Source organism: Pteropus medius, unplaced genomic scaffold, assembly GCF_902729225.1.
Source record: "Pteropus medius unplaced genomic scaffold, Ma_sr-lr_union100, whole genome shotgun sequence".
NCBI classification, from domain to species: Eukaryota; Metazoa; Chordata; class Mammalia; order Chiroptera; family Pteropodidae; genus Pteropus; species Pteropus medius.
Window position 1 is genome coordinate 988,356 of NW_024353905.1, and position 27,631 is coordinate 1,015,986.

At 35.0% G+C, this 27,631-nt stretch overlaps 1 protein-coding gene across 1 annotated transcript in view; it reads right to left on the reverse strand.

Moving 5' to 3' along the window:
- The window catches only part of WNK3 (WNK lysine deficient protein kinase 3), a 146,921-nt gene that overhangs the window by 5,687 nt on the left and 113,603 nt on the right, over positions 1–27,631 (reverse strand). The window contains exons 18-22 of the mRNA XM_039851421.1: positions 25,803–25,893; positions 25,131–25,261; positions 23,979–24,601; positions 18,578–18,789; positions 3,025–3,227 (exon numbers count right to left, since the gene is read on the reverse strand). Coding sequence (XP_039707355.1) covers positions 3,025–3,227; positions 18,578–18,789; positions 23,979–24,601; positions 25,131–25,261; positions 25,803–25,893 — 1,260 coding nt within the window. The remainder of the gene's footprint in view (positions 1–3,024; positions 3,228–18,577; positions 18,790–23,978; positions 24,602–25,130; positions 25,262–25,802; positions 25,894–27,631) is intronic.

A 27,631-nucleotide genomic window follows, 5' to 3' on the forward strand; every position in this document is an offset into this window, starting at 1 on the left:
TCTTCTAAATTGAATGGTCAAGCTAAAATTCTTTCAACTAAACTTTCAACTAAAGTTCCAAACTCAAGAGTTAGGGTAAAGATTTTTAGCTTGAGTCAAGAATAAATGACAATATTTCTTGAGGTGAAAAAACCCGTTTATTTAAAGTTCAGCAATCTCTTCTTTACATCAGTGTTTTTGTTCTGTTAAAATAAAATAAAATTTGATACTTCTGATTCAAAACAGCACATATTATATGAATGCATTCTTATATAAAGTTGTTTTCATGTATCCATATACAGAAAGATACATGAAATTATGTTTATCTAAAAAGTGACATTATTATTTCTATGCAGTGGGATTTGAAGGTGGTATTTTAAAATTTGTACTTTTCTACATTGCTTAAATTCTATAACAAACATTATTTTATAAACAGTAAAAATGTGATTTTTATCTTTTAAAAAGACTGAAATGGAGACAACTTATATTTAATCTCCTCTTGGATATTTCAAAGGCATCTCAGATTCAAATGGCCAAAACCAAACATCTGACCTTTCCTCTACCAAAACACACTGCCTGCTCATGTTCTCCATCTTGGTGACTGGTATGTTGGAATGATAACCAGTTACACCAGCCAGAAACCTAGCCTTGACAGGGCTCCTCTACTATACATCCATTCCATTCCCAAATATGGTCCATTTTATCTCTTAAACATTTCTTAGAATCCGTTCACTTCTCTCTTATCTCAACTTCTCTTTATCTGAACTAATGTGACTAACTTTTAAAACTGGTCTACCACCATCTACCCTTACCCCCAATAATCCTTTCTTCTTGCTTTAAATCAGAGTGATCTTTTCAAAAAGCAAATCTGATCATGTCACCCTAGGGCTTCAATGGCTATCCATCTTCCTTAAAATAAAGACAAAGTTCCCTATCATCACCACTTCCTACCTCCTTAAATTCATCGTGCACCAACTCCTCTCTGTTCTCTTCACTTCAGCCCAACTGGCCTACTTTTTCAGTCCCCTCATTTTCCCCTTTCCTCATACAAGGCTTTTGCATATTGCTGTCTTTTCTGCTTGGAATCACATTCCTGCCCCTTTTTACCCAGTTAATACATACTCATCCTTCAGATCTCTGCTCAAACATCGCTTTCTCAGGAAAGCTTTCCTTGACTTCCCTTTACTAGGTCAAATGTCCCTTACTGTATAGTATCCAATATCTCTCCTTTGTAGTCCTTATTAAGGCTGCAATTTCATACTTATTTATATAAGTCTGTTCATGTCTATCTGTCCCACCAGAGTATAAGTTCCATGAGAAAAGGGAACATAATTGTTTTTGCTCATCAAACTCAGTGCCTAGTAGAGGACTTGGCACATAAGAAGGGACTTGGCACATAATTGTGACAAAATTTTCTAAGTAAGGCTATAGAACGGTAACATGTAAGAACATCAGATAGAGAGATGGGCTCTCCACACAAAGATATAAGCAACCGAACCAAAAAATACAAAAATAGTTATATTATTATGTGCTAGGTACTTTATAGGTGTTACCTCATTTAATCCTCAGCAATCCTGCAAGGCAGGTAGGTATTATCCCTGTTTCAAAGACCTGAAAACTGACTTCTCTAAAGTCACAAAACTAGTAAATGACTGAGCTGACACTGGAACCCAAGTGTGTTTAAAGACTTTTACCACTTTCATTCATACTCAATTTTCTACTCACTATTCCTCCAAGCATCCCTCATCATACTGCAGTAAACCACCCTCCTACTAGTCAATAAAAGCCTCCATTCACACAACACTCAGAGGATGTCTCACTGGCAGCAAAAACACATTTATGCCTTGAAATCTGCCTCTAAAGGATTCCGATTTTTACAGTGGTGATACTATCTGTGTATAAATCAGTGCCAGGAATAAGATAACTACAGAGCCCCCAAGCAGATAGACTGCTTACTAGTTTGGGAAATCTAGGCTTTTGAACATTTTTATTCAATACTAACACTAAATGTATTTTCAGGCTTTCTTCACTGAACTATATGCAATAACCATATATATACACATATATGTGCAAAGACATAACAGACACACATACATACACACACACACAGATATATCTCCTTCGATTATGAGGGTTCAGATTCTAAGTCCTGATTCACATTTTAATATAATTTGCTCATTTTGAAAAGATGATTCTTACTTTAAACACAGAAAAATACAATGTAAAATAAGGCCCAAATACTACAATCCAGCATATTGTCAATGGCTTTTCCTATTTCTATGCATATATACATATATCTAAAATATACAATTATATATAAATACTATATGTCCTATTCTATAAGCTTATATTCTCCCCACTCCAGAAGGCATTGTGGACATCTTTGTATATTTCAATTGTATATACACCTGACTAAGGCCATAACCAATTAACTAAACATCTTGTCCATAAATTTAAAATGCCTTTAATAATATTCTAACTTAAAGGGCTTTATAATTCTTTTTCATATTGAACAAATATGATAACTTGTTGACTCTAAGAATACTGATGTACAACATAAGATAGCTTTTTTTCAAAACCCAAACTCTTCTTGCACTATAGGATGGAATTAACTAACCCTCACTCGAGATGCTCTTTTTTGGTACCTGATGTGTGTGTGTGTGTTTCTTGATATAATAGTCAAAAACAGGGGCCAGCAATTTAAGGCCTGCCACCTCTTTTTGCAAATCGAGTTTTAATGGAACACGGCCATGCCCATTTATTTATTTATGTACTGTCTATGGCTGCTTTTGCACTACAATGACAAAGTTGAGTAGCTGCAGCTGCATGGCTTAAAGATATTTACTAATTGGCCCCTTCTCAGAAAAAGTTTGCTGACCCCTAGTCTAAAAGAAAATTTGCTCAAAGACATAATGAATCTAGACAAGTAAAAAAGTCTATATGTTGTCAAGTCACACTACACTCTCATAGTGATGTAACCATAGGCCTAAGTGAATCAATTTTTTTTTGGTTTTAGTTCTCATAAATAAAGAGGCTACAACTTACTTCATATACTTTGTTCCAGTTGTCTGTCTCTAGTTTGTGTTGACTCTGTTTAAGTTGGTTTAAACTTGGCTTAATAAGAGAATTTCCAACAGTTTCCTTTGTCCAATCATCCACCAGTTTGTGTAAGTCATCTGTGAACATCCCTTTTTTACTGGCTGGAGATTGCTGGCATGATGCTGCATTATTTTCCACACACAGTGGATCTAGAAGAAAAAAAACAGGGAAACCATGGAAAGGAATTAATACTGATAAATACCTTTCTTTGGGCAACAATGCAGTTGACAGACTATGGGGTACACATAGAGTAACCAGACATTCGGTTTATCTGGGGCAGTTCTGGTTTAAAGCTATTGTCCGGGAGTAATTACTAACAGGACCCCTTTCTCTCTCAAAAATTTCCTCTCGTTTGGATGGCAACATTATATGGTAAATTTAGGTATAAGTTAAATATCTCTAAAAAAATTTAGTGTCAATCTCAATCTTTTCATCAGTTTCCTCAGATAGATACTTAGAGAGAAGAGTTTTAAAAAAACAATCACAGGGGAGCATCTTGCTCCCCAGCATATGTTGTCAGTTTGGCTTAAATAAACCCATAAACATTCTTTAAAGGTTTGGACGTTTCTTAGGTCAACATTTACTTGGCTTAGTCAGCAAGATTCCGAAGAAGCCCTCCCAGGTACATGCTGCGTGCTAGGTACAAGGAAGGGCCCATTGTGCCCCACCGGCTCCCTGCTTCACATCGGGTGAACTTGGGTGAGTCTTCTCTCGAAATTCTCGACTTCCCTGCCTTAAGTAGCAGGCCATGACTTTATTTGAGCTGTTCTCAGAAAATCCTTTTAATGTGGCTTTTAATTTTGGCTTTTTAATTAGATTGATTACAGAGAGTCTGAACAAAATCTTTTCTGGTTAAATGAGATACTGAATTCTCTTTAGTTCTGAAAGAAAAAGGACATTTGCTTCCCCAATTGGAATAGCCAAAGGGATGACAATAGTTGTTCAGAACCCCGAATCCAGAGAGGCACAGATGGGCACGGGGAATCATCCAGTGTGGTAATGCAGCCAATCCCGGAGAAGCCAGTGGGAGCCTGGGGGAGAGAGGCAAGGCACCCTAGAATGGGTTCACCCTGAGAGAGAGGGGCCTATGCCTTGGAGAACCTTACAGTAAGCTCTCGCTTGTCCTTGCTTGGGTATTCTTAGGTGACTAAGAATTTTTGTGAGGTTGCCTGAGGAAAAATTTCTTCTAGGGAGTAAAGCAGTTCTATAGGGATATTCACAGTTCGACTGCAGACATTCACATAAGAACTAGCTTTCCCTAGAAGTTTGTTTAGACTCTACAGATCTCAAAACTAACATGGGAAATTCCATCTCCCAGGCCAACAAGCCCCACAACAGTCAGTCTCCCATTAAAACTAAGATAGCCAAGATGATAATCCTTTGACACTTCTAAATTAAGCTTTTGGGCGTACAATTAGAAAAAGTCAGCTACAAAATTAGGCAGAATGAATGGAAAACCTATTTAATTGGTCTCTTGAAGCATCAAAAGGATTTAGATAAATGGATCAACCTATGATGTCATTTAGGTGTCAGCCCAATTCTTTGGTATTAAAAATCTTGTGAAAGTAGTGGGGGAGGGACATTATAAATTTAAAAAAATTGATCATGAGTTGACAATTTTTTAAACTAAGTAACAGGCAAAAAAAAAAGGTTCATTATACCAGTCTCTTATATGTTTGAAATTTTCCATTATAAAAATTTTTTAAAAAGAAGGAAAAGATAAAAAAGATGAATGTACACTAAGAATGTAGGGATTTGAAACTACTATGGTTATATAAAATGTTTAGATTTTTATGAAAAAATAAAAAAAATAAAAATGTCTGTCCTTATTTTAAAACAGGTAGAGTCCCAAAGGCAAGAGAAGCAAAGCGAAAATAAATGAATGGGACTATATATCAAATTAAAAGCTTCTGCACAGCAAAAGAAACCATCAACAAAAGAAAGAGGCAACCAACTGAATGGGAGAAGATATTTGCAAATAATACCTCTGATAAGGAGCTAATATCCAAAATATGTAAAGAACTCATAAAACTCAATAACAACAACAAAAAATAATCTAATTAAAAAATGGGCAGAGGACTTGAACAAATGCTTCACCCAAGAAGACATACAAACATATGAAAAGATGCTCAACCTCACTAGCAATTATTAAGGAAATGCAAATCGAAACCACAATGAGATACCACCTCACACTTGTTAAAAACGGCTGTCATCAACAGGACAAGTAAGAACAAGTATTGGAGAGGTTGTGAGGAAAAAGGACCACTCGTACACTGCTAGTGAGAATGTAAATTGGTACAGCCACTATAGAAAACAGTGGGGAGGTTCCTCAAAAAGTTAAGAATAGAATTACCAAACGACCCAGCAATTCCTCTTCTGGGTATCTACCCCAAAGACTTGAAAACATTTATCTGTAAAGATATCTGTACCCTGATGTTCATAGCAGCATTATTTACGGTGGCCAAGACATGGAAACAACCGAAGTGTCTTCTGATAGGTGATTGGATAAAGAAGATGTGGTACATATATACAATGGAATATTATTCAGCCAGAAGAAAAGATGAAATACTGCCATTTGCGACAACATGGTTGGATCTCGAGGATATCATGCTAAGCAAAATAAATCAGAAAGAAAAAGTTGAGAACCATATGATTTTACTCACGTGTGAAATATAAACTTGAAAGCAACAAATGAACAAAACGAACAAAAACTCATAGATACAGACAACAGCTTAATGGTTACCAGACGGAAAGGGAGGAGGGGGAGGTAGATGGTGATGGAAAGAGATTTGACTTTGTGTGGTGAACATAATGCAATATACAGATGGTATATTATAGAACTGTACACTTGAAACCTATATAATTTTATTAACCAATGTCACCCCAATAAATTTAATAAAAAAGAATATGACATAAAAATGTAAAAAAAAGGGGAGGTCATTTGGAACTTGACTTGTCAGGGACAGGTGTAAATTCTAAATTTCTCCTAAACAACAACAAAAAACCAACAATCATAGACTGTTAAAAGCAGAAAGAGCTTTAGAAGTAGAATCCAAACCACTAGTTTCATAACGGGGAAATAAAGCCCAGAAAAAGTAAACTCACATGCCTGAGTTCTTGCAGTTAGTTACCAGTTGAGCCAGGCCTGTAACTCTGAAACCTAGACAAGGACTCTCTCTTTTCAGGATACTACACTGACTTGCAACGAGCTTCAGAAAACTAGAATTTCATTTAATTTTTTTTAACCGATAGACATTTCTGTTTGTTAATGATAAAAAGAATGTATATCTAATTAGCAGAAACAAAGATGTAGATGGTTTGTGGGCCTCATGAGGTCTGGAGCACAAGATGTACAAATAGAATGAAATCAATTACAGGTGTCTCCACCTGAAAAGTTTCCTAATCTGAACAACACACTAGTCTTTATATTATTTAGTACTATTATAAAGCTTACTAAATCACTCTCATAGAAAAGATTCATAAAGTTCCAATTCCTCTGACTGATTATAAGCCAAAACTGAGAGTGGTTCTAAAATGAATTTTAGAAAATACAGTTCTGAAATTTAAGCACAGTAACATTTCCAGGAATTTATTTAAATAAACATGTGAAAATTTCTTGTATATTTGTTATGGCACATTTTTTTTTAACTGAAAAAATACATAAAATGCAAAAAATAATGAAAGAAGTCACCATAGTAACATTTTCAAAGAACTTTTCTTTATTTTCTTTGAAACTTATAATAGGCCTGTGATACAGGTTCAGCAAGTATCACTGTGTTTTTGGATGGGAAGACTGAAATCCAGAAGGTAAAATGCTAGAGTTATATACTGGGACTAGAACCCAGATATCCTGACTGTTAGGTCAGTGTGCTTTCCATTGTACCATGCCAACCCATCCAATAAATTGGGAAATGAATAAGGAAATTATTTAATAAAGAAGAACATGATAATCTCAATGATTATTTATACATAGTCTATGATTCTCTATGAACCCTGCACAACTGAAAGCTTAGATTCAAGGAGATTATATATTAAATGGAAACATTAGTAAAAATTGCTTAAGAGTTCAATTGCTTAATTGGAACATATTCACATATACAAAAGAGTTTTATTAAAATGTTTACTAATTTTGGGCAACCATTAGGTACCAAAATGACATACCAATCTTATTGGAATTCCTACTTCTCTAAGACTCAAAACCCAAAGACACACAAGTCAGCCTATAATAAAAACATCATTTTTCCCCTGTTATTCTTCTGCACATTCATCTAATTCTCTGTCATCTCCAGTGAGAGAATGAACAGCACAACAATGTTGGGGAAGACTTTGGAGCTAAAGGCTTTATACTGTGTTCTTACCCTGGAAAAATGTCAGCAGGTAGGAGTAAAAAAAAGATAGCCAGAAACATATACATATCAATGCCAGCATTTTTGCTCACCCAGCTTCTCTTAAGAAGTATTTTTGGATTCATTCCCTTCAGTTTCTAAAAAAAATTGTTGCATAGAACTAAGTTTGAATGTCATTCATTTAAGGACACTTCTGTACTTAGGGAAACCCCAGTGTCAGGTTTCTTATGTACAACTCTGGTGGAACAAGTGATCTTGAACACTCAATTAGCAATCAATGATGGCTGCTGCACTAGTGGCACAATAGCAAACAGTGGAGGAAGAAATAATAAACAAGACAAGTATTTAAATGAAAGAGGAGCCGAGGCAAGACTGCTTCTAAGTAAGCAACCAAAAAATCTACACACAAATCTTCCAAAAGTTACCAGGAACAATGTGACATATGAGAAGAAAAAAAATGTTATTTGAATGTTATTCAGTGTCTAAGTACTCTTGACACATGGAAGAAACATTTATAGACTTGATTTAAAAGTTATTCATATCATACTAAAAAGACCACTTAATTTAAAGTTCACAAACCAGAAAATACCCAATCAATGCACATTAAAAGAAGTACTCTACAAACGTGTTTTATAAAAGCTAGTAATGTTACTTTCTAACTTCAACGGTGCTCTTTAATATTCATTTCTTATTGATGAAATGAATAAAACCAGAGTTTGGTCCTTGGTGCTCTTTTTATTTTTCCCCAAAGTGATGCCTACATTCAGATAATTTCAGTAATCGCCCAACTGCAAATCTCTTATCTCAAACTTTGACCACTCTTCAATCCATCCTCACAACCAAGTCTCAAATGTTTTTCCAGTTGATGTCAATAAATCATTCAGTACAACTAGAGTTAAACCTATTGTGGTCTTGGCATGACAATTCACCTAAGTGTCCAATTTCTGTTAAAGATACCACATTTTCTCCAAACTACTCAGACTCAGCTCCTTTAGATCTCCCTACAAACACACATATCCAGTTCATCACCATATCATGGCAATTCTTCCTATACAACATCTCTTGTCTATTTTCATTTCCACAACTCTCTAAGCATTTAATCATCTCATATATGGACTACTATGATTGTAGTGATCTAAAGAGACTCACTCCCTGGCTCTAGCCAATACATTGTTTACATTGCCACCAGATTAATGTCAATTAAATGCTGCTTTCAGCATTTTACTCTTCTCAAAAATAAAAGTTTTAAATAGTCTAAATAGTTTCTTAATACTAACAATAGTGAGTTTTCAACTTGTTTAGATGGCAAAGTCCTTGGTAGTCATGGTTGTCTTTGTAGAACAGCTATATTATCTCATCATTAAACATATTATCTCATTTATTAAATTTAAACATATAATTATGGTTAGATCAGATACATCATCTTAAATCAAACTGTAGCACAATCTGTGCCAGTTGCCAAAAGTTGTTGTTATTTTTTTAAGTATGGAAGAAAAACCTTTCAATGTAAACCCTCCATTTCACTCATTTATATCTATTGACAATACTCTTCCCACTCTACTTCATCAATTTTAATCCTGTCCATTTATTTTTCAATAACAACTCAAATTCCACCTACTGTATGAAGCTGTCTCAGACTACCGTCACTCAGGATGATTTTCCATTGCCTACTCTAAACCCACTGCAGACACAATTTCTGATATTGGGAGGCAATGCAGTACAATAGTAAGAGCTAAGGCTTTGGAGTCAGACAGATTTGGATTCCCTCTTATGAACCAAGTTCCTAGGGAAGTTGCTTAATCTCACTAGCTTTAGTCTCTTTGTTTATAAAAGACAGGCACTAATTTTATACCTATTTTAGAGTTGTTTAGAGGATTTGAGTTTATGTAATGCATTTGTGTTTCAGGATCCCCAAGACCACTCACAGATTCATGAATTCAATAGGACGATTCACGGGTCTCAGTATATAGTTGTAGTCATGGATAAGCTTATTATAGCAAAAGGATGCATGACAGGATCGGCAAGGTTTCAAATGAGAAACAGGAATCTAAGAGAAATTCATGCACACACTTACTTATGCTCTCGTGCTATTATGAGGAGACACACTTGAGCATGCTCTTTTCTCTCAGCAACAAAAAATGCAGCGACATATATGCCAGTTTCTGGCCAGGGAAGCCCATTAGACTCAGTACTCATGGTTTTTTACCAGGAACTAGTCATGCAGTCACCTTCTGCCTAGCATGTACCAAAATTCCAAACTCTAAGAAGGAAAGGAGGCATTCAGCATAAATCACATTATTTGTACCAACAACCTAGGCAAAATGAACTACACTCATCAGTTAGGGAACAGAGTGAAACCAAGTTTATACACGCTAGCCAAGGGCAAACCTTGAAAAAAGACCTTTCTAAAAATAGCAGTCTTGTCCCTACTGTGTTAACTCTTTCCTGCACAGCTTAGCACAGTACTCATGTTATAAGGTAAACTACACCTACATTGTGGATACCATTACATTGCAATACCACACAAGTTCATGTTTCTTACAAAACAGGTATAATTGTGGGCAGGGAAGGATGGATGTGGGTTTCTTATGTATGTTAAGGTAGTACTTCTTAAAATGTGTTCTGTGAAAAGTGGGTTCTCTGATAAAACTGTTTGGGGAAATGTATATTATTTCCTTTCTTGGAAACTCTCAATGTATATTAGCACATTAAAGGATCTAAGAGGTTCTACAGTTCAAAAACTGGTTTTTATGTAATTGAATCCAGCATTTCCCATTTGACCATGCAACACCTATTAACTCTTTGTTGACAGTTTGTGAAATGCTGCGCTAAGGCCAACAAATGTATCGACCAATCTTGACCGAATGGGAATGGGAAAAACATGAAATGTCAGCGAGCTTAGAAAGAGAGTTATTATAGCTAGAGAGAGAAAATCATCTGCTCCTGTGATAGGTAATAAAGTAACAAAACCATTAGAAGGTGTGTGTGGAGCATCTTGTCTTTGCAACCTTGGCCTCAATTCATAAAAGAAAGAGAAAATGAAGATAATTTAGTTCCCACTTAATGAGTCAATATTTTTATATTAAGTCTGGTTAGGAACCAATATAAACATTTTAATAAACAAGTTAATTTAACAGAAGTACAATACTCAGATACTGTCCTTCCTACAAGCTAAAAAATAATTTCTGGCTTTCAGCATGACAGTGAAGAGATTATTGTATTCTCTCCCTCAAAAACAATAATAAACTGGACAAAACTCTCAAAAATAAACATTTCAGCAATCTGGAATTTGTTAAAAGGCATACAACAAAATCAGAAGCGTTTATTCGTGATAACTACTTAAGTTCAGGTAAGAACTAACTGCAATCTGTGGCGTTTTTGTCCAGGACTGCTCCATCATCCCCTGCCCCAGCTCTTTCTGTCCACTAATTCAACCAAGACAGGGCAGGCTAAGAAAACAATAAGCTTTGCTACTGCTGCTGCTGTGGTAGTAAACTCACTTAATTTAGAGTTTTAGAAGCAGTGACTCTATTAACCTGAAATTAACAGGGCGATCTGGGAAGTGATAAAGCCATAGGAGGCTTGATCAATTCTCCATATATCTCAAGTTGACTGGAAAATCGTCACATGCACAACAGATTTGAAGTCCCAAAATATACACACATCACTGGCTAACAGAGTCTGAACATGCAAAGAGGAGGCATGAGAAATGCCACAGGAAAATAAAAACTGTGTCAGACTAGAATATGGCCTAAAGTTTGAATGAGTTTTGTAGCCCACACACAGATCCATCAGCAGAAAGTGGAAGCTCTTCTGACTTGACATGTAAATGCAACCTCTGACCAACCCCTGGCTAAATACTAAACAGTGCAGATATATGGACCACTCTCAGAAATCTAGGCTTAAAAGTAAAAACTTTTACTTTTTAGTAGAGACAGCAGTACCTATACACTACAGGGCAGACAGGCTTCATATATTTAGTTCATCCATAAGAGCTGGATGGAATGCATGGAGCAGCTATCTGAGAATTCTGAATAGTAAACAGTAGTAGGTGATTAGCAAATATGACCAAAATTCAAAGTATCAAAAAAAAAAAGTGAGATTACCAATTTTTCTTATCCGATACCCCATGGCTAACCTAGATGTGGGCACCAGGGTATTGAAAAAGAGACCTCCAGAGGAAATCCTCTACTTCTGGCATGAGAAATGGGAAAGGAAACTTATAAAGTTCTTGCAAAGTACAGAAATTTGTTTTTTCTTCTTTTCTCCATACTCTTTCCCCTAGCCCCCAAGCAATCCTGTGGTGGCAGAATCCACAATCACAATGTAAGTTCATAGAAGCCAAACTCTAAGGGAGAGGACCTCTCCTTCCTGATCAGGGGAGTTATGGTCCTATGAGGGTGAGGACAATCACTATTGTTTCACTGCTCTCTCTAACCTCCCAAAGCTTGGTCCGGACATGTGCACAGTGGTAGATGTGTACAAAAGAGCAGATTAACTGAAATCCTCAATTTCTGGCTGAAGAACAGAAAAAAGAGTCGCTGGGAATCAGAAAGCACTAGAGATATTGTAGGGAGAGAGGAACTGAGAAAAGCTAGTTGTTAACTCCTGAGTTTACCATTGAGCTGTGCATATATGAATCTGACCCTATTCAGCATACCAAAGACATAAGAACTGAATTAACAAACAATTGCCCAAGACTGAGACTGACCACTGGGAGACCCACATGTGGGACAGATCTGAAGAGCATTGCAGAGGTAATGCAACTAAACCAAAACTGGAACTGAACCGGCAATGCAACTGAAACCACAGAAGATAGGTTGGAACTCATAAGGTAAAAATAACTGGGTCGATTATTTCCTGTAACAAAAATATCAACAACTACATAGCATTTTAAAAACACATCAGAGACTCATAACAGAATATTCAAAATGTACAGGATAAAATCCAGAATGACTTGGCATTTACAGAATCAGGTCAATTTAAACTTATATGGGAAAAGACTATCAAAAATACCAATTCAAGGATGATAAAGATGTTGGAATTATCTGACAAAAACTTTAAAGCAGCTATTACAAAAAATGCTCAGATAATCACAAAAACTACTGAAACTCATGACAAAATGAAAAGTCTCAGCAACGAAATAATTATAGAAAACATAAATGAAATTTTAGAACCAAAAAAATACAACAACAACAACAACAACAACAACAACAACAACAACACTCCTTGGATGGACTCAATAGCAGAATGGAGATGACAGAAGAAAAATTCCATTTTAACAACAGTGAGAAATAAGATTGAAAAACAAACAGGAGTAGAAACTAAGGAACCTATAGGACAATAGGAAAAGGTTTAAAATTTGTGTCATCAGAGTACCAGAGAGAATGAAGAGCGTGAAAAGAAAAAATATACTTGAAGAAATATTAGCTTAAAACTTCCTAAATCTGTCAAAAGACATAAACCTATATAATATTCGAAAGCTCAGTGAACCCACAACATGAATAAACAAAGAAATCCTTGCCTATATACAAAATAATTGCTGAAACTTAAATAGAAAAATTGTTGAAAATTAAAGAGAATAAAAAAATTCGGAAAGCAATCACAGAAAAACAATGCTTTCATACAAGAAAACAATGATTCAAATTTCTGCGGATTTCTCATAACAAATCATGGAAGCCAGAAGGAAATGGTATAATATTTTCAAAATGTTAAAAGATACCTATAACCCAGAATTCTATATACAGCAAAAATATCCTTCGGGAGTATAGGTGAAAAAAGACATTCTTAGATGAAAAAAGTTAAGAAAATTTGTCACCGGCAGGCATACTCTAAAAGAATAACTAAAAGAAGATCTTAAAACAGAAGGAAATTATACCAGTAGGTAACATGAAAGAGCAGGGATGAAGGAAGACCAAAAGAAATAATAGAAATCTGGGTAAATGTATTCCGTTTTTGAGTTCTGAAACTGAAGCAGAAAGAAAAATTATGACACAGTGTGATGGAGTTTTCCATATATGTAGAAGTAATACATAAGAAAATTGTAAAGAAGAAATAAGCCTTTTGAAGTGGTAAAAGGCTGATTTTAAGTAAACTGAAAAGAGAAGTATATCATAATCCCTAGAGCAACCACTAAAAATATACAAGGAAATATAGAAAAAACATAACAGATGAATTAAAATGAAATACTAAAATAGATTGAAAAAAAACAAATGAAGGCAGGAATGGGGAAAAAAGAATAAAAAACAGAACAAACAGAAGACAAATTTAAAATATGGTAGATCAAAATACAAATATATTAATTACTACATTAAATATAAATGCTTTAAAATTATTGAGAGAGATTGCCAGAATGGATTTTTTAAAAACAAAACCAAAACATGACCATAAGCTGTAAGAAATTCACTTCAAAAATAACATAAGTAGGTTAAAACTTAAAGGATGAAAAAGATACACCATGCAAACACTAACCAAAAGAAGAATGAAATGGTATTTAAATCAAACAAAACAGACCTCAAAGCAAACAAAAACAACCAAGAATAAAGAGGGACTCTACATAATGATAAAAGGGTCAATTTACCAAGAAGACATAACAATGTTAAATGTGTGTGTAACTAACAAAATAGTATCAAAATACATCAGGCAAAAATTGACAGAACTGAAAGGAGAAACAGACAAATCTACAATTACAGTTGAAGTCTTCTACGCTATTCTCTCAGTAAACAGTACAAGAGGTGGAGAGCAAATGAGCAAGGATATAGAATAACTGAGCAAGGATATAGAATAACTGAACAATGTTATTCAAAGATCTAGATCTAACTGATATTTATAGAACAAGCAACAACAGTGCATATATAATTTTCAAATGCACATGAAACATTCACCATAATAGACCATATCCTGGTTCACAAAACCAACAATAACAAATTGAGAGGAATCGAAAACATCAAAAAGATATTTTCTGGTCATAATGAAATTGAAGTACAAATTAGTAACAAAGATATAACAAGAAAAACCTCAAAACACCTGGAAATTAAACAACACACTACCAAATACACCATGGAACAAAAAGGAAGTCTCACAAGAAATAAAGAAAAAAAAATTGGTCCCAGAAAATCAGTATTATGAAAAATGTTAAAGAGATTTCTTTAAGAAGAAAAGATTAAAAATATGAATAATGAAATGGCAATAACTATATATCAACAACTACTTTAAATGTAAATGTATTAAATGTTCCAATCAAAAGACATAGGGTGGCTGAATGGATAAGAAAACAAGACCTATACATATGCGACCTACAAGAGTTCCACTTCATATTGAAAGATACACATAGACTAAAATAAAGAGATGGAAAAAGATATTTTCATGAAATAGAAAGAATCAAAAAAAGCTGGTAGCAACACTTATATCAGTAAAAATACTTTAATTAAAACAAAGGCTATAACAAGAGACAAAGAAAGACACTGCACAATGAAAAGGGATCAATCCAACAAGAGAATATGACCCCATGTAATCATATACATACCCAATGTAGAAGCACCTAAATTCAGAAAGCAAATATTGACGAATATAAAAGGAGAGAGTGACAGTAATATAGTAATTGTGGAGGATTGTAACACTCTCTTTGACATCAATGGATAGATCATCCAGACAGAAAAACAACAAGGAAACAAAGGCCTTAAATGACACATTAGACCAGATGGATTTAAATGATATTTTTTGAGCATTTCACCCAAAAGCAATAGAATATACATTCTTTTCAAGTACACATGGAACATTTTCCAGGACACGACACACGTTAGGCCACAAAAAAATCCTCGATAAATTTGAGAAGACTAAAATCATATCAAGCATCTTCTCTGACAATGGTAGGAAGTTAGAAAACAGTTACAAGAAAAAAAATGAAAAACACACAAGCACATGGAGGCTAAATAACATGCTACTGAACAATGAATGGGTTAACAATGAGATCAAGGAAGAAATCAAAAGAGACTTTGAGACAAAGGAAAACAAAAACAAAACGACCCCAAATCCATGGGACACAGTGAAAGCAGTTCTAAGAGGGAAATTCATAGCAATACAGGCCTACCTCAAAATAAAAGAAAAATCTCTAATAAACAATCTAACCTTACACCTACAGGAACTAGAAAAAGGACAAACAAAGCCCAAAGTGAGTAGAAGGAAAGAAATAATAATGACCAAAAAGGAAATAAATGAAATAGTCTAAAAAATATACAAAAGATAAATGAAACCAAGAGTTGGTTCTTTGAAAAGATATACAAAATTGATAAATCTTTAACCAAACTCATCAAGAAAAAAAGAGAGAGGACTCAAATAAATAAAATCGGAAATGAAAGAGAAGTGACAATGACACCACAGAAATACCAAAGATTATAAGAAAATACCATGAACAATTATATTCCAACAAATTGGGCAATCTGGAAGAAAATGGATACATTCCTAGATACATACAATTTTCCAAGACTGAATCAAGAAGAAACAGAAAATCTGACCAGGCCGATCACTGCTAATGAAATTCAATCAGTAATCAAAAAACTCCCAACAAACAAAAAGTCCTGGACCAGATAGCTTCACAGGTGAATTTTAGCAAACATTCAAAGAATTATCACCTATTCTTCTCAAACTATTCCAAAAAATTGAAGAGGAAGGAAGGCTTCCAAGCGATTTTACGGGGCCAGCAATCTTACTTCTGGGTACTTTATGCAAGTAAACGGAATATTTATGTTCACCCAAAAAGCTGTACATGAATATTTATAGCAGCTTTATTGCAAAACACTGGACACAATCCAAATGTGCTTCTACAGGTGAATGGATACCATAGTACATCCATACCATGGAATATTAGTCAGCAATTAAAAGGAACAAGCTATTATAACACAAATAACTTTAAGAATCTCAAAGGCAATGTTCTGCATCAAAAAAGCCACTTGCAAAAGGCGTTTTTATCAAGGGATACCATGCCTCTGGCTATGGCAGATTAAAAAGAGATAATGTAGATAATGCAGTATAAGGGCCTGACATGAAGCTTTTGATTGTGGAGTCACCTATTTCAAAGACAATCATCTCAGATAAACACATTGCCAACTACACAATGAGATAAAAAGCCAGGCTTTTATCTCATTATCCGTCCATTAAGTGCAGTTTTAAGAAAGTCCTGGTTGACCTAGATAACTGATCATTTGACTGACCCTGCTTTCCCTTCCTGTTAATTCCCACTCTTATGTTTTAAATTCCTCAATAAAGAGTGAATCTGCAAAACCCTAGGCATCTCAAAGCAGGAAATAAAAGTAAAACCAAACCTAGACACCTTACCCTCAACCCTGCTAAAGCCAGGCTTTCACCTTCCGTTTCTCTTTCTCTCTCTCTGTCCCCCATCCTACTCCAAGACCTCACTGTGTGGCCCCAGGCATGCCATGTGTCCTCTAGCACCTGTGAATAGTAAACCTAGTTTATTCAAAGTTCCCTGATTGTTGCTCAGTGCCTCTTATAATCATAGTAAGAACACAAGAGCTGGTCTACCCACAACACTGGTTCCAGTCAGGGAAACTGTCTGTGGGGACTCTCCGCAAGTAGTAAGAGCACAGGTAAGTGCCCCTAGATATTCCTAGTTGCTAGCATCATTACTGATGGGCTGAGACACAAAACAGGTGGACACCTGACTGAGGAAGAGCCCAATAACAGACCGGGCAATGGGTCTGACCCATTTCATGGCATGAAAAAGATGAGCAGAGTCTGTCAAATTTTCAATCTCTGGAATCTGACAAAGGCCAGTTAAGCAGTGATTCAAAAGTGAAAGAATGCTTTGAGATCATAACAAGACAAAGCCACCTGAAAGTTCTGGAGAATAGAAACTACATAAAAAGGTTAAGCCATGTATTTGGGAACTAAACATAATAAAATAAAGTATAGCAATAAATGGTAGAGCATTAGACTGAAGGTCCACATGCTTCTACTGTTAAACTCCCAAAGCTGCCCTCAATCTATATCTATCCTTCAGTTCTATTTTTATGAGGATCACCAAAATAGCCTTCCTGTTCTTAAGTTCTGCATTCACTTTCTGTTGTTGCTGTAAATGATTACCACAGATTAGTAACTAAAAACAACACAAATTTATTATCTTGTAGTTCTTCTGTAAGTTAAAAGTCCGACATGGGTCTTACTGGGCTACAATCAAGGTGTTGGCAGGGCTGCATTGTCCTTCCAGGGACTCTGAAGGAAATCTGCTTGACAACCTTTTCCAGCTTCTAGGAGCTACCTGCATTCCTTGATTTGTGGCTTTCTTTCTCCATTCTTCAAAGACAGCAATGTTGTATCTCTCTGATATTGCTTCCCTCTTCGCATCTTCTCTACAACCCTCTCTTCTGCTTCCCTCTTCTAATTTAAAGGACCCTTTTGATTGCATTGGGCTGACCCAGATAATCCAGGATCATCTCCCTACTTTGAAGTCAGTTGATTAGCAACCTTAATTCCACCTACAACCTCAATTCCCCTTTATATGTAACTAAACATAGTCACAGGTTCCAGGAATTTACACTTTGGCGACGGGGGGCACTATTCCACCTACCACAAACCGTTGGGATCTCACATATATCCTTACAGTTCGCCCTCAACCCCCATCTTGACTATGGACATGTAACCAAGGAAGTCTGATCTGATTAACAACTTCTTTATTAGGTTAAGTAGACTTTCTTTTTTTTTAAATCAAAAAGTTTGTTTTTCTAACATTCTTATAAATAATAAACAGAGATATCTCATATCAGATAGAACATGACTATATATATTTAAGATTATCTTTGCTAGCAATGAACTCCTCAATAAACTCTAAATGTTAGACCAGCAGTTCCCATTGTCTGCTAACACTTCAAAAACTATTTTGGGGATTGAAATGGGGCCTTCAGGTGTTTCTTTTCCAAATGAAAACATAAAACACATCTGCTCTCTAAAATCTCTCATCTGTCCTCACTGTTATGTCATAAAAGAACATTTAACGCCAAAAGGGTTAGAAAAGTATCACAGAATAATGTGCACATCTTTAAATCATCTTAGCTTAATAAAAAACATATTATCATTATTTTTCTAATTTTGCTGCTCTTCAACCAGTTATTTTTAAATCACTTTTAATACTGATTTACCTGGATCAACTGGAGCACTGTCCACGTGTGTCAAGGACTGGGGACGACTGCGAAGTTTGCTTTTGAAAGATCTTGGTCTACGCGGTGATGCAGGTGGCAGGGGAATCTCTGATGATTGGATTTTGCTATCTTTAATTGCTCGAAGGCGTTCATAGAGCTCCTGCAGCTCCTTATTCTGCTGGGTTTGAAGATTTACCACCTCCTGAATGTGTCTGAATGAAAATCATGCAGAAAGCATTTTAATGGTACTGGCATCAAACAGATGAGCCAAAAAAAAAAAAATTCCCACTCTACACCAGTACAAATAAAGTTTAACAAGGAATTTAGATTAAGAATGTGGAAATACAGAATATTTTCACAATTTTAAAATGAGAACACCTTCCTAAGCATAACATTACAATAACCAGACATAAATAAAAAAGTCAACAAATAGACAAGAACAAATTTCTAAAATTTCAATACAGTGAAAGACAATAAAACAAAATTTAAAATCACATAGTATTGATAAAATATTAACCTTTTCTATATTACATGCTTCAAGTATAAACAGAAAATACTTGTATTATATAGTAAAAAGTTAATATTTAGAATACATAAATAGTTCCTTAAAATCAATAAGAAAGACAGAAACAACCTTATAGAAAATGGCAAGAATATGAAAAGGTAACTCCAAAGAATAGGAAATACGACCTTACTGTTAATGAGAAGAACACAATTTAAAAATATTTTAAGATTCACCTGATTGAAATAAAACTAAAAGGATCAAATAATATACAGCCCCATGTTGTTCAGAAGTGGGAAAACAGGCACTTTCACATATTTATATTTGGTGTATAAAATGGTATAGGTACACGGGAAGACAATTTTAGCAATATCTCTCAATTTATAATATGCACATCTTAATAAACAACCTAACACTTCATCATGAAAAACTAGAAAAGGAAGAACAAATGAAGCCTAAAGTCAGCAGAAGGAAAGAAATCATCAAATTAGAGCAGAAATAAATGAAATTGAAAACAAACAAACAAAAACAATAGAAAAAAATAAATGCAATGAAGAGCTAGTTCTTTGAGAAGGTTAATAAAATTGATAAATCCCTGGCTAGACTCACTAAAGAAAAAAGAAAAAGGACACAAATAAACAAAATCAGGGATAAAAGATGAGAAATTATGACAGACAATACAGAAATACAAAGGGTCATACAAGAATACTATGAAAAAGTATATAACACCAAATTTGATAACCTAGAAGAAATGGACCAGTATTTAGAAAAATACAACCTTCCTAGACTGAATCAAGATGATCTGGAAAATCTAAATAGACTGATCAGCAGTATGGAAACTGAAACAATCATCAAAACCCTACCAAAAAGTAAAAGTCCAGGACCAGATGCCTTCACCAGTAAATTCTACCAAACATTCAAAGAAGATTTAATACCTCTTCTCCTCAAACTCTTCCAAAAAATCAAAGAGAAGGCAATACTTCTCAATTCATTTTATGAGGCCAATATTACTCTGATACCAAAACCTGGTAAAGATAACACAAGAAAACTACACCAATATCTCTCATGAACACAGATGTAAAAATTCTAAATAAGATACTAGTGAACCAAATACAGCAACATGTTAAAAAGATTATATACCACGATCAAGTGGGCTTCATTCCGGAGGCACAGGGATGATTCAACACACGCAAATCAATTAATGTGATATACCACATAAACAAATTAAAAAATAAGAATCATATAATCATATCAAAAGATGCAGAAAAAGCCTTTGACAAGATACAGCATCCATTTAGGATCAAAACACTTAACAAAATCAGTATAGAAGGAAAGTATCTTAACATAATAATGGTCATCTATCACAAACCCTCAGCCAACAGTATACTTAACAGTGAAAAACTAAAAACCTTCCCTCTAAGTTCAGGAACAAGGCAAGGCTGTCTACTATCACCACTGTTATTCAATATAACATTGGAGGTCTAGCAAGTGCAATTGGACAAGAGAAAGATATAAAAGGCATCCAAATAGGAAACGAAGAAGTCAAACTGTCACTACTTGAGGATGACATGATTCTCTACATAGAAAACCCTAAAGACTCCACAAGAACACTACTAGAAACAATAAGCAAATACAGTAAAGTCTCTGGATACAAAATCAATGTTCAAAAATTCATAGTGTTCCTATACTCTAATAATGAAGCATCAGAAAAAGAAGTGGAAAAAAATAATTCGTTTTACAATTGTAATAAAAGAATAAAAATCCTTAGGAATAAATTTAACAAAACCTGTGAAGGACCTACATAATGAAAACTACAAGACTCTATTAAAAGAAATTGAAGAATATACAAAGAAATGGAAAGATATTCCATGTTCTTGGATTGGAAGAATCAACATAGTTAAAATGACCATATTACCTAAGGCATTATACAGATTTAATGCAATCTCCATCAAAATCCTATTGGCATTTTTAAAAGAAATAGAACAAAAAATCATCAGATTTGTATGGAAGCACAAAAGACACCGAATTGCCAAAGCCTACGTGAGAAAAAAGAACTAGGCTGGAGGCCTCACTCTTCCCGACTTCAAATTATACTACAAAGCAGAAATAATCAAAATGGCATGGTATTGGCAGAAAAACAGACACACACACAAATCAGTGGAACAGAATCGAGAGTCCAGAAGTAAACCCATATTTATATGGGCAAATAATTTTTGACAAAAAAAGCCAAAGACATACAGTGCAGAAAGGAAACCCTCTTCAATAAATGGTGCTGGTAAAACTCGAAAGCTTCCTGCAAAAGAATGAAATTGGACTGTTGTCTATCACAATACACCAAAGTTAACTCAAAATGGATTAAGGACCTGAATATAAGACCTGAAACAATAAAACATAGGAACTAAACTCAAAGACCTTGGACTTAAAGAGGATTTTATGAATTTGACCTCAAAACCCAGAGAAGCAAAAGCTAAAATAAATGAATAGGGCTACAACAAACTAAAAAGCTTCTGCTCAGCAAAAGAAATCATCAACAAGGTAAAGAGACAACCATTCGAATGGGAAAATGTATTTGCAATGAACACCTCCGATAAGAGCCTAATATACAAAATATACAAAGAACTCATACAACTCAATAACAACAACAACAAAAAAAACAAATGATCCAATCAAAAAATGGGCAGAGGATCTGAACAGACACTTCTCCCTAGAGGGCATATAAATGACCAACAAATATTTGAAAAGACGCTCAACATCACTAGCTATTAGGAAAATGTTCATCAAAACCACAATGAGATACCATCTCACACCTGTTAGAATAGCTATAATCAACAGGACAAGTAATAACAAATGTTGGAGAGGATTAGGAGAAAAATGAACCCTCATACACTGCTGGTGGGACTGCAAATTGGTACAGCCACTATGGAAAACAGTATGGAGGTTCCTCAAAAAACTAAGAATCAATCTACTATATGATCCAGCAATCCCTCTACTGGGTATTTACCCCAAAGCTTTGAAAACCCATATATTAAGATATCTGCACACCAATGTTCATAGCAGCATTATTCACAATGGCCAGGACATGGAAGCAACTGAAATGTCCTGCGATAGATGATTGGCTAAAGAAGCTGTGGTACATATATACAATGGACTATTGCTCAGCCGTAAGAAGAGATGAAATACTGTCATTTGCGACAACATGGATGGCCCTCGAGATAATCATGCTAAGCAAAATAAGCCAGACAGAAAAAGTTGAAAATCACATGATATCACTTATATGTGGGATATAAACCTAAAAGCAACAAATGAACAGTACAAACAAACAGAGACTCATGGACATGGACTATAGACTAGTGGTTACTAGAAGATAGGGGTGGGGAGGGAGGGTAGATGGTTAAAGGGGTCAAATATAAAGGGGTAGAGGAGAGTGAAGGTTAGTTAAGGATCAAATATATGGTAGCTGAAGGAAACTGGACTTTGGGTGGTAAACATACAATAGAATATACAGATGTCAAATTATAAAGTACAGCTGAAAATTATATAATTGTATTAACCAATGTTACCCCAATAAACTTAATTTAAAAAATAAAATAAAACATAATAAAATATGCACATCTTTTAACCCAGCAATTCCACTTTTAGGTATTGATCCTACAAAAATACTTACATGAAAATATAAAAACTTAAGGATGTTCACTTCAACATTGTTTACATAAGGAAAACATGGCATAAAACTGAAAATATCTATTAAGGAGGGATTAAATAAACTTTAAATTGACTACATGCTATTCTACTTTATGAAATAAAAGATAATTTCTGTAACAATAAATATATACAGGGGACAATGTTAAGTCAAAACATTATAGAATATCATGCATATTATAATCTTACATTTGTAAAAAGCAAAAACTACATATATGTAAATGCTGGAAAAATGACACACAATATATACACCAAACAGTTCACAGTGGTTGCCACTGAGAAATTAGATTAGGGCATGAGCAATAGGAGATTGTTTCTTGTGCATTTTTACTGCTCTGATATTATGATTTATAATTTATATATATAGTCTTTGTTCCTGTTCCTGCAACATAGATCCTAAAACCCTTGCGATTTCCTAAATGATAAGAGCAATGAGAGAATCTTTTATTATAATATTTGGTATTTTGTCCAGTTCCTGAAATAGCTCTAGAGTGATAAAGGTAAAAGGAGTGTCTTGTTATTCATAACAAGCCCCTATGAATCACATTGGAGTTTAGGTTAATAAAGTGACTTGTAAAAAGTCCCTAAGAATAGAGGCAGGTTGCCAGAGGAACCAATCAAATGATTACAGGGTAGGAATTATCAGCCCTCTGCCCCTATCACTGGAGGGGAGAGGATGGAGACTGAATTAATCACAAATGGCCAATGATTTATGAAGCTTCCATAAAAATTCCTGAATTACGGGTTTTGGAGAGCTTTCAGGTTGGTGAACACCTGGAAATGCTGGGAAAGTGGCACTCCTAAGAGGGCATGGAAGCTCCATTACCCTTCCCTTATACCTTGCCATCTGGTTATTCTTGAGTTGTATCCTTTTATAATAAACTGATAATCTACTAAGTAAACTGGTTCTGTGTTCCATAAGCCACTCAAGCAAATTAATTGAACCTGAGGGAGGGCTCATGGGACCCTCCAATTTATAACAGGCTAGTCAGAAGCATAGATAATACAACCTGGACATGTGATTGGCATCTGAGGTGGGACTGACTTGTGGGACTGACTCTTAACCTACGGAATCTGATAGTATCTTTGTAGTTTTTAATCATTAAAATGTTACCACTCCTAAATTAGCTAACAATCAAACACTTAGTTCTATAAAACCCAGGGCAACAAGATTGGTGACAAAAGAGAAACAGTTCTTACTTTTCTCGTAATCTTTGAAGCTCCACCTTTAAGTCCTCATCCTCTATTTCTGACTCATCATCACTGCTCATTGAGGAAGATGGCGAATAAAAGAGTGAGCTCTGTGTATGAGCAAAGGCTTTTTCTTCATGGAGCGGTAAGCACTGATCAATCTGTGGATGAGTCTTTGCCACTGATTTCCCTCTGCCAGCAAGAGTGGCTGAAAATTCGCTATCAGAGCTAGGCTGTTTGCCTACAGAAAGTATATCTCCCTCTTTAAGCAACAGTTCAGATCCACACTGCATGCTACTTCCTGTGGTTGAATTTTCTTCCAATTCCTTTTCTGGGGTCATGGGAGATACATCAGTCTCGCAAACTGTGCTGAAAGATGAGAAGTTATCACCTTGCTTGAGAATTATTTTATCTTCCTTAAAGGTTTCATGAAGATCTCGTAACTTCTGAGGAGAAAATAAAGTTTGTGGATTGTGCATGGCAGGTTCCATATCTACCAACTGAGCCTTTGCTGTTTCAGTAAACACTAGAGCTTCCTCACTAGAATGGCCTGTCATTTCATTGAACGTTGGTATGTGTTCGATTCCAAAAGATGTCACTTTCACTGACTGCTGCTGAGGAACTGTAATCACCTGAGATATAAAAAGGCAAAAGTGGCTGGCTCTGCTTAATCAAAGAATAAACCCACAAAGAAATTCAATATATATATATCGAATATATATGGCACAGAAAGTGGATAGTTTACTTGTGATATACAAATATTGATAATACCAAAACTTAAACATCCCATCTATATTCCCCATATTCGGTGTTTAAATTGGTCCCTTTGGGTAAAGAAAGTTAGCTTTGTATTGCTCAAATAAAATTCCACAATTAAAAAAAAACTTACAATTAAATTTGCCAAGATTCTAAAGGACATGAAATTGGATTTATAAAAATGAGGACCTCCTTCTCTGTTCTCTTCCATCTACTAAAATCCCTATTTCTTTAGACTCACCTTTATTGGATGGCTTCAAACGGTGAAGGGATGCATATAAGGGGAACAAATCAAATATGACAATTATCTACATTTAAAATAAGTATCATCTACAGACCATGGTCGTCAACGCTGTTACCTGTTATAATGCCCTTGTAGATAAGGATTAAACCAAAGACACAAACCTGGAACCGACCCCGCTGAAATGATCCACTCATTGCTTTACAGCTACTCAAAGCTCTAGTATTAGCTGTGGACTCTCCTGTCATAGGAATGGGATCAGGAGCAACTGCTGATCTCATATCTTCTGTTTCCACTGCAAGTTTTGCCAAATTGTAAGCAGAAAAGAGAAAATTGTTTAAGACTAAATTTGTTTTCATTACCAAAAATGAAGAAAAGTAGAAAAAACTTAACTCCTGCTAGACAATTAAAAAGTATTAATGTAATTAGCAACATTGTAGAAGTCCCTAACTCTAAATCAGACATTGCAAGATTTATCTTGAGACTTAGTATCTATATGAAATGAATAACTATAAATTCAAAATTGCTACAAAAGGAAAAATAAAATGGCAATGACATTAATGAGACATGTCATATACATGGGCTACATGGAAAAAGTGGCAAGATTTGAAAATGAAACAAAACAAAACAAAAAAAAAACAAGTAAATGAAAAGTGATGTTACCTAGTCTATGTCCCTGACTGTAAGCACACTACCTTGACAGACTTTTGATCTCTTGAAAAAGCTGGTTGACTGCCGTAGCCTGTATGCCCAGCTTTTTAATTTGCGAGTCCAGGATTTCTTGCTAATAGGATTTTTGAGACTAGGACAAGTAAAGCTTAGGCCAAAATATCCACCTCCTGTCTGCAGACGAATGGCTCCAATGCTTGACACAGCAGCAGGACAGACCTCTGGATCTCCTGGAAGTGAAGCATCTGGGGACATCTCCTAATGGAGACAAAAAGAGAAAAAACAAAATGGTAATAATTTAGGTAAGGTGAAGCAATTGTTTATATCACTGCAGTCTCTTGTATAAACTAATCAGTAATCAAATATAGAATGCTATGAATACTGAACCTGAAGTATTTAACGTACAGAAATTAAGCCTTCCCTTTTCTTTAAAAATATAATTTAGACTTCAGATATAAGTAAAAGAACAGAATATTAATCTTCTACCCTAAAATATTTTTCCTTACAGCAACTTTGAAAACTGAAAATTAAAATTATTTCCTTCATATGTACCAATTTACTAAAAAGGTTATTGAAACCCTATAATATTGAAATAAAAATTTTATTTGTTTCTGTTATTTGAGTTAAGAGATCTGACATAAATGATAACATAGAAATATATGATAACTAGGCATTTAGATTTACAGAGAAATATTACCAAATCAAGTTTCTTTATGTAAGCATACAGAAATTCACAATGGACCTCAAAATTATTTCAAATTTATGCTCTAAAACTTGTAACCATCAGGCGACAGCTGGCTATAAAATCACTCTCTCACCTTCTTGTCTTCTCACCCCTCCCCTAAAAAGTCAGAATTAACTATTATACTCTAAATGAGTACTTTAAAAATAAATTCCATATAATTAATGTAAAAAATTAATATACACAACTACAAATACTTTAAAAAACATGAGAATGGTAACCACTACTCTAGAAAATTAAGAGTGTTGAAAAGCTCAAAGAATGGAATTGAACCTATGTCTGAAGGAAGACAACCTAAGCAGCACTAAGTATACTGCAGGCATGAGTGAGAATTATTAACACTTAGAGCAGGTCAGCAGCAGTTACTGAAAATAAAATTCTGAACAATGTTTTTATTTTGCAAAGACCCATTTTAGAATAGTAATAATACTACTTTCATAAAGAGAAAAAATACTCTTAAAATTACAATTTAGAAAGTGTTACATTGGTCCCACCAAAGTTACAGAAAATATTTTAATAAGTAATAATGGGATCAGTATAGTAAACTAAATACAAGTTCTAGCTTCCTTTACCAATCCAAATACATAGACATGACAGGAAAAACAGATGTAGACATATGCATATATAATTAAAGGAGGAAAAAGCAGCCCATGACATACGTAGGTACTGTTTCAAAATGCTGAGAATTTAAGTGGCTAATATGGGCAGGAGAGAGCCCTGGCCAACCAAAAGGATGAGTGGTTAGCTAAAACATTTTAAAAGCTCTACACGATCTGCCTCCTATTTGCCTCTTTGACATTATCTTATAATGCCTTCCTACTTACTGGCCTTCCTTGGGTTCCTTGAACAGGTCTCTACTCAAGAATGTCAACATCAAATACAAGTGCTTCCTTGAACACCCTATATAAAGCAATCCCTTACTCTATCATAGCCCTTTACTTTAATTACTTTATTTATGTGTATATGGTCTATCTTCCCCCACTAGAATGTGAGCTCTACAAAAACAGAGATCTTGACTTATCTCTACTCAGTAGATACTCACCGAGTGGAAGAGTGAAACTGGTTGGGGTACAAAAGAAGGTACAGCTACGCAGTTCTGGCCCTTCTCTCCCCAACTCCACGGCAAACAAAAGACTGCAGAGTCATCTGCTCCCAAATGAGTGGTGAGAGGAAAATATCTGTGGCCAAGAGGAAGGTCAGCAATGTAGGGAGGAGACAACTTCTAGGAGGAAGGAGAAGACCTTCTGCTTTTGA